The 8,303-nt window shown below is 45.8% G+C and overlaps 1 protein-coding gene across 3 annotated transcripts in view; it reads right to left on the reverse strand.

Annotated features, from left to right (window-relative positions):
- Nucleotides 1–8,303, reverse strand: part of srsf11 (serine and arginine rich splicing factor 11) — a 38,987-nt gene that overhangs the window by 16,721 nt on the left and 13,963 nt on the right. For 2 of the 3 annotated variants that reach the window (XM_070886981.1, XM_070886983.1), the window contains one exon: nucleotides 6,527–6,649. In XM_070886981.1, coding sequence (XP_070743082.1) covers nucleotides 6,527–6,649 — 123 coding nt within the window. The remainder of the gene's footprint in view (nucleotides 1–6,526; nucleotides 6,650–8,303) is intronic. The other variant, XM_070886982.1, reaches the window with a different exon arrangement.

The raw sequence follows: 8,303 nt of genomic DNA on the forward strand, positions 1-8,303 counted from the left end.
TGGGGGTGGTGTCGTTTCCATGCGTCTGCTGCTCTTGTCCTTCTAGGTGGTAGAGGTTGTGGGTTTGGAAGGTGCTGTTGAAGAATCCTCGGTGAGTTGATGCAATGCATCTTTCAGACAATAGAGTGCCAACGGTAGAAAGAGTGACTGTTTAAGGTGGTGGATGAGATGCCAATCAAGCGGGCTGCTTTGTCCTGGATGGTGTCGAGCTTCTTGTGTTGTTGTTGGAACTGCACTCATCCAGGCAAGTGAAGAGCATCATGCTCCTGACTTGTGCCTTGTAGATGGTGGAAAGGATTTGGGGTGTCAGGTGGTGAGTCACTTGCTGCAGAATACCCAGCCTCTGACCTGCTCTTGTAGCCACAGTATTTATGTGGCTGGTCAATGGTGACCCTCAGGATGTTGACGGTGGGGAATTCGACAATGGTAATGCCATTGAATGTCATTGGGAGGTGGTTAGACTTTCTCTTGTTGGAGTCATTATCTGGCATGGTGTGGCACGAATGTCACTTGCCACTTAGCAGCCCACGCCTGAATGTTGTCCCAGTCTTTCTGCATGCGGACGTGGACTGCTTCATTATCTGAGGAAATGCAAATGAAACTGAGCACTGTGCAATCAGCGAATATCCCAACTTCTGTTACGATGGAGCGAAGGTCACTGAGGAAGCAGCTGAACATGGTTGGGCCTAGAACAATTCCCCGAGGAACTCCTACAGCGATGTCCTGCGGCTGAGATGACTGGCCTCCAATAAGCACAACTATCGTCCTTTGTGCTCGGTATGACTCCAGCCAGTGGACAGTTCCAGCCCAATTCCCATTGACTTCAATTCCTTGATGTCACACAGTTAAATGCTGCCTTGATGCCAAGGGCAGTCACTCTCAGGTCACCTCTGGAATTCAGCTATTTTGTCCATGTTTGGACCTAGGCCATAATCAGGTCTGCATCCAAGTGGTCCCGGCGGAACCCAAAAACAGGTTATTGGTGAGCGAGTGCCGTTTGACAGAACTGTCAATGACCTCTTCAAACACTTTGCTGATGTTTGAGAGTAGGTTGATGAGCTGGTAATTGGCCGGATTCGATTTGTCCTCTTTTTTGCAGACAGGACATACCTGGGCAATTTTCCACATTGTCAGGTAGGTGCCAGTGTTGTCGTCGCACTGGATCAGCTTAGCTAGTGGCCTGGCTAGCACAAGTCTTTAGCACTAGACAGCATGTTGTCGGGGCCCATAGCCTTTGCGTTGTCCAATGTGCTCAGCAATGTTGCCCCTAGTTTATTTTGCTGCGTAGCCCCATTTATAAACTTAACATTGAAAATGCCGATCCCAGCCCGTGTGGGACTGGCTAATAGTTGCGCAGCTTGGAGGGAATGCTGGCACTCAGCTGTTTCTTGAGATCACGTGGAGTGAATCGAATTGACTGAAGACTGGTTTCTGTGATGGTGGGGACCCCAGGAGGAGGCTGAGACGGATCATCCACTCGACATTTCTAGCTGAAGATGGTTGCAAACGCTACAGCCTTGTCTTTTGTACTCACGTGCTGGGCTCCGCCATCATTGAGGATGGGGATATTCATGGAGCCTCTTCCTCCCGTTATTTGTTTTAATTGCCCGCCATTAATCACGACTGGATGTGGCAGGACTGCAGAGCTTTGATTTGATCCGTTGGTTGTGGGATCACTTAACTGTCTCTATAGCATACTGCTTCCGCTGTTTAGCATACAGTGTTGTAGCTTCATCAGGTTGGCAGCTAATTTTTAGGTAAGCCTGATGCTCTTCTGCACTCCTCATTGAACAAGGTTTGAAATTGTGGGGAATACAATTCTGCTGCTTCTTAAGGACCATGGCAGCTCATGGATGCCTGGTTTTGAGCTGCTAGATCTGTTCTGAATATATACCATTTAGCACAGTGGTAGTGCCACACAACACGATGGAGGGTGCCCTCAGATTGAAGACGGAACTTCGTCTCCACAAGATTGCGCTGTGGCCACTCCTACCGATATGGTCATGGACAGATGCATCTGCGACAGGTAGATTGGTGAAAACTAGGTCAAGTAGGTTTTTCCGCTCATGTTGGTTCGCTCACCAACTGCTGCAGGCCCAGTCTGGCAGTTATGTCCTTCAGGACTCATCCAGCTCAGTCAGTAGTGATGCTACTGAGTCACTCAGTGCTGATCATTGAAGTTCCAAGTTCCAGAGTACCCAAGGTACAGAGTACATTGCTTCTTCCAAGTGATGCTCAACACTATTAATCAGCTGAGGGAGGGTAGTAGGTGGTAATCAGCAAGAGGTTTCCATGCCCATGTTTGACCTGATGCCACGAGACTTTATGGGGTCCAGAGTCAATGTTGAGGACTCCCAGGCCCACTCCCTCCCGACTATATACCACTGTGACACCACCTCTGATACATCTGTCCTGCGCTGGTGGGACAGGATACACCCAGGGACAGTGATGGAGACATCTGGGACAATGGCTGAAAGGTATGATTCTGTATGACTATGTCCTGCTGTCTTGACTAGTCTGTGGGTCAGTTCTCTCAATTTTGGCACAAGTCCTCAAATGTTAGTGAGGGTTGCAGGGTCGATTAGGTTGGGTGTCTTTTGTCATGTCCGAATCCGGTGCCTAGGTCTTCCTCGCCCCCTCAACCTGTCTGCAGCTTTGACACAATTGACCACACCGTCCTCCTCAAATGCCTCTCCACCGCCGTCCAGCTGGGTGGGACTATGCTCGCCTGGTTTCATTCTTATCCCTCTATTCATAGCCAGAGAATCACCTGCAATGGCTTCTCTTCCTGCTCTCGCACCGTTACCTCTGGTGTCCCCCAAGGATCTATCCTTTGCCCCCTCTTATTTCTCATCGACATGCTCCCCTCAGCGACATCATCTAAAAACACAGCATCAGTTTCCACATCTACGCTGACAACACCCAGCTCAACCCCTCCACTGTATCTAAATTGTCAGACTGCTTGTCCAACATCCAGTACTGGATGAGCAGAAATTTCCTCCAACTAACTATTGGGAAGACCAAAGCCATTGTCTTCAATCCCCGCCACAAACCCGGCTCCCAAGCCACCGACTCCATCCCTCTCCCTGGCATCTATCTGAGGCGGAGTCAGACTGTTTACAAACTTGGTGTCAATTTGTCCCCGAGACGAGCTTCCGACCACATATTTGCGCCATCACTTTGATCGCATATTTCCACTTCTGGAACCTAGCTAGACTCAGTCTCTGCCTCAGTTCATCTGCTGCTGAAATCCTCATCTATGCCATTGTTACCTCTGGACATGACTATTCCAACGCACTCCAGGCCAACCTCCCACGTTCAAGCCCCAGCTGAAACTTTGCCTGTGTCCTAACTCGTACCAAGTCCTGTTCACCTCTGTGCTCGCGGTAATTGGCTCCCGGTAACCAACACCTCGATTTTAAAATTCTCGTCCTGGATTTCAAATCCCTCCATTGCCTCGCCCCCTCCCCTTTTTCATTGCAGTGTTGATACAACGTGGCTTACTTGGGCAGTCAAGAGTCAACAACATTACAGTGGGTCTGGAATCACATGGGTAAGGACAGCAAATTTCCTTTCATCAAAGACATTAGCGAACCAGATGAGTTGTTATATCAGTTAATGTCATAGTCACCATTAAGGATAGCATTTTATTTCAGGTTTATTTAATTAACCGAACTTACACAATTCCCCAGCTGCCGATTTGAACTCATGGTGGGATTTGAACTCGTGTCTCTAGGCCTCTGAATGACTAGTCCAGTAACATAACCACTATGTCCTTCACATGCACTCTGTTGTATGTAACAATTATAGCATAATCCTTACAGATTCAAAGTACAGACCTGCTTGAAAATCTTGGTAAAATCCGTTCTAGTAATTAAAGCCTTGTGTGAACACTAAATCAGGACCAATCAAGCGAAAACTTCATGAAAACTTGATACAAGATACCTGTCTCACCATCATTGGTTTTCAATATCTACTGGCACCTTATTAAATTTATATTATAGATAATAAAATGTTACTTGCATTTAGTTATTAGGATTTAGTACCAAGTGATATTGATGTTAGTCAATTTTTTTAGTGCCTGTAATTTTCCAGTAATCTGAACAGTATTTGAAGCCCAGTTATCTGTTGAACTCCAAGAAATATATCAATAGCAGTATGTGTGCAACTCTAACTTGCATAAAGTTGGAGCTATATTATACACCTATACGTATTTGGTATGTCCTTCCACATTACATTAAATAATTGTATGCAACCATCTCCCTCTGGGAACAAAGAAATGGCAGACCAATTGAACAAGTACTTTGGTTCGGTATTCACTAAGGAGGACACAAACAACCTTCCGGATATAAAAGGGGTCAGAGGGTCTAATAAGGAGGAGGAACTGAGGGAAATCCTTATTAGTCAGGAAATTGTGTTGGGGAAACTGATGGGACTGAAGGCCGATAAATCCCCAGGGCCTGATGGTCTGCATCCCAGAGTACTTAAGGAGGTGGCCTTGGAAATAGCAGATGCATTGAGTGTCATTTTCCAACATTCCATAGACTCTAGATCAGTTCCTATGGAGTGGAGGGTAGCCAATGTAACCCCACTTTTTAAAAAAGGAGGGAGAGAAAACAGGGAATTATAGACCAGTCAGCCTGACATCGGTAGTGGGTAAAATGATGGAATCAATTATTAAGGATGTCATAGCAGCGCATTTGGAAAGAGGTGACATGATAGGTCCAAGTCAGCATGGATTTGTGAAAGGGAAATCATGCTTGACAAATCTGGAATTTTGAGGATGTTTGCAGTAGAGTGGACAAGGGAGAATCAGTTGATGTGGTGTATTTGAACTTTCAGAAGGTTTTTGACAAGGTCCCACACAAGAGATTAATGTGCAAAGTTAAAGCACATGGGATTGGGGGTAGTGTGCTGATGTGGATTGAGAACTGGTTGGCAGACAGGAAGCAAAGAGTAGGAGTAAATGGGTACTTTTCAGAATGGCAGGCAGTGACTAGTGGGGGTACTGCAAGGTTCTGTGCTGGGGCCCCAGCTGTTTACATTGTACATTAATGATTTAGACGAGGGGATTAAATGTAGTATCTCCAAATTTGTGGATGACACTAAGTTGGGTGGCAGTGTGAGCTGCGAGGAGGATGCTATGAGGCTGCAGAGTGACTTGGATAGGTTAGGTGAGTGGGCAAATGCATGGCAGATGAAGTATAATGTGGATAAATGTGAGGTCATCCACTTTGGTGGTAAAAACAGACTCTTATCTGAGTGGTGACAGATTAGGAAAAGGGGAGGTGCAACGAGACCTGGGTATCATGGTACATCAGTCATTGAAGGTTGGCATGCAGATACAGCAGGCGGTTAAGAAAGAAAATGGCATGTTGGCCTTCATAGCGAGGGGATTTGAGTACAGGGGCAGGGAGGTGTTACTACAGTTGTACAGGGCCTTGGTGATGCCACACCTGGAGTAGTTTTGGTCTCCTAACTTTAGGAAGGACATTCTTGCTATTGAGGGAGTTCAGCGAAGGTTCACCAGACTGATTCCCGGGATGGCGTGACGGACATATCAAGAATGAATGGATCAACTGGGCTTGTATTCACTGGAGTTCAGAAGAATGAGAGGGGATCTCATAGAAACGTTTAAAATTCTGACGGGTTTAGACAGGTTAGATGCAGGAAGAATGTTCCCAATGTTGGGGAAGCACATAACTAGGGGTCACAGTCTAAGGATAAGGGGTAAGCCATTTAGGACCGAGATGAGGAGAAACTTCTTCACCCAGAGAGTGGTGAACCGGTGGAATTCTCTACCACAGAAAGTTGTTGAGGCCAATTCACTAAATATATTAAAAAAGGAGTTAGATGTAGTCCTTACGACTAGGGAGATCAAGGGGTATGGCGAGAAAGCAGGAATGGGGTACTGAAGTTGTATGTTCGGCCATGAACTCAGTGAATGGCAGTGCAGGCTCGAAGGGCCAAATGGCCTACTCCTGCACCTATTTTTCTATGTTTCTATGATGCCTATAGAGCAGCACTGCCCTATTAGGAAATGTACACACCATCTAGCAAGAGACAATGGATAGTGATAAGGAGCATGAAGCTGGGCTGATTCTCCTCTTCCAAAGCCCAGAGAATTCTGGGGACAACTGTAATGCCCCTCCTGCTACTCCAAATGAGTTAACTTGGCAGGAGTACAACTTTACAAATCCCACTCACCACACCTGGGCATACAGAACAAGCAGCCCAGGTGTGAACAGTGGGATTTGTAAAGTTGTACTCTTGCCAAGGGCAGAAAAAGCAGCTAAAGTGAGCAAGACTCGTGAAGATCAATGGATCTAAAGCACAAATACCAAGGCAACACAGTAACCCATAAAGAATTACATCACTTGTTAACAGGTGTGACATACTTATTAAGAGACTTGCTCAATCAGAAGCATGTAAAACCTGAATCATTGATCAGCATATGGTATGACGTCAAAATAGCAACCAATTACCATTTTAGCACTCATTCTATTACAGCTATCACATGACTTACTTGTGAATTTAAGTTTGTTCCTGGCAGTCCAAGTGCAGCAAGAGTAGGGTCCAAACCAGGATTAACACTCCCAAGAGTAGCAGCCAAAGGAACACCGCTGAGCTGGTTAAAAGAAAAAACTGCCTGAAAGAATTGTTTGCATAAAAGTTTTAATTGAAAATGGTCTTCAGTGTATTATTTCCTGTACTGCTATAATATATTGTAAAAAAAAGGACACTGTAGATTTACATTTGAAGGATGTCTTGTTTATGGATACAAAACATATCCATATTGTTTGAACACTGTTCATGCTATTTTGGAAACATTGATCTTTTTCAGATTACCTCTACCCTCAATTTATAAAATTAATAAGTTAAATTTAATACCTTGCATTTATAAAAGATTAAATTCAATCAACCCACTCACCCTCCCAAGTGTTTATGTAACACCCTCCATCTCAAACAAGGCATGAACTGGAAGACACCAATTTACAGTTTGGTGAAAATGCAGGGTTCAAGAATAAAATGAATGGGAATTTGAGTAGTCACAAACTATTTAGATTCAGATATTTCAAACCAATGCTGCTGACTATTTGTGCCATGCATTTTGATCAAAAATACATTTTGAACAAGTTATTCTATTCCCACAAGCACAAAAAAAAAATCACCCGTATCGGTTTCGGTCAACAATATTTTCCAATGTTATCACTGGGATACTTAATGCACTGGTGCCAATATGGAACTAAAAAGTGGCACATTATCCAATGTGCTTTCATATAATATTTGTGTGTGTGTTATCGGTAGTTCATCATTTCAAATTGCTTCCACCAGTAACAGATACATAAACCAATACATCCATGTTATACTTTACATATTCAAATTCTCTCCAGGTACAACCTATATTTAGACTCAATATAAAATTGTACAATTCAAGTGGTCACAGTACAAAATTTCAACTATTATACTAACCAATATATAACGCTTGTAAAGGGCACTTTCATTCAAACGCTGTATCAAGAAAAATACACGTATACTTTTTATGAAACTTATAAAAAGGGGATGCATCTATTTGTACTGCCAAAATGGCCACCTTGTCTGTGATTGGCTCTCCAATTTCACTGCACCTATTGCTGATTGGTCCTCTTTGGAGGATAAGCCACACCCTGAATTTTCTGTGGAGTGTGTAATTCGAACTGCCCAGCCCAAGTTCTGACTGACTTTGCAAATTGTAACTCGATCAATTTTGACTTCAGATGCCAGAGGATAGATCTCCCCAAAAGCCAGCCGAAGTCGCTTACCCGAGCGCAAGTGCATCACTCCCCCAGCCGAAAATGCTGCCTCCCCCCCACTCCCTCCTCCTCCCCCCCCCCTTCTCTCCTCCTCCCCCCACCCACCTACCTCTCCTCCTCCTCCACACCCCCCTCTCTCTCCCCCCCCACACCCCCCTCTCTCTCCCCCCCCACACCCCCCTCTCTCTCCCCCCCCATCTCTCTCTCTCACCGCCCACACACCCCCCACCTCTCTCTCTCCCTCTCCGCCCACACACCCCCCCTCTCTCTCTCTCTCTCTCCGCCCACACATCCCCCTCTCTCTCTCTCTCACCCCCCACAAACCCCCCCTCTCTCTCTCTTCCCCCCCCCACACACCCCCCCTCTCTCTCATCCCCCACACACCCCCCCTCTCTCTCATCCCCCACACACCCCCCCTCTCTCTCTCACCCCCCACACACCCCCCCTCTCTCTCATCCCCCACACACCCCCCCTCTCTCTCTCACCCCCCACACACCCCCCCTCTCTCTC

This window comes from Pristiophorus japonicus, chromosome 8, assembly GCF_044704955.1.
Source record: "Pristiophorus japonicus isolate sPriJap1 chromosome 8, sPriJap1.hap1, whole genome shotgun sequence".
NCBI lineage: Eukaryota > Metazoa > Chordata > Chondrichthyes > Pristiophoridae > Pristiophorus > Pristiophorus japonicus.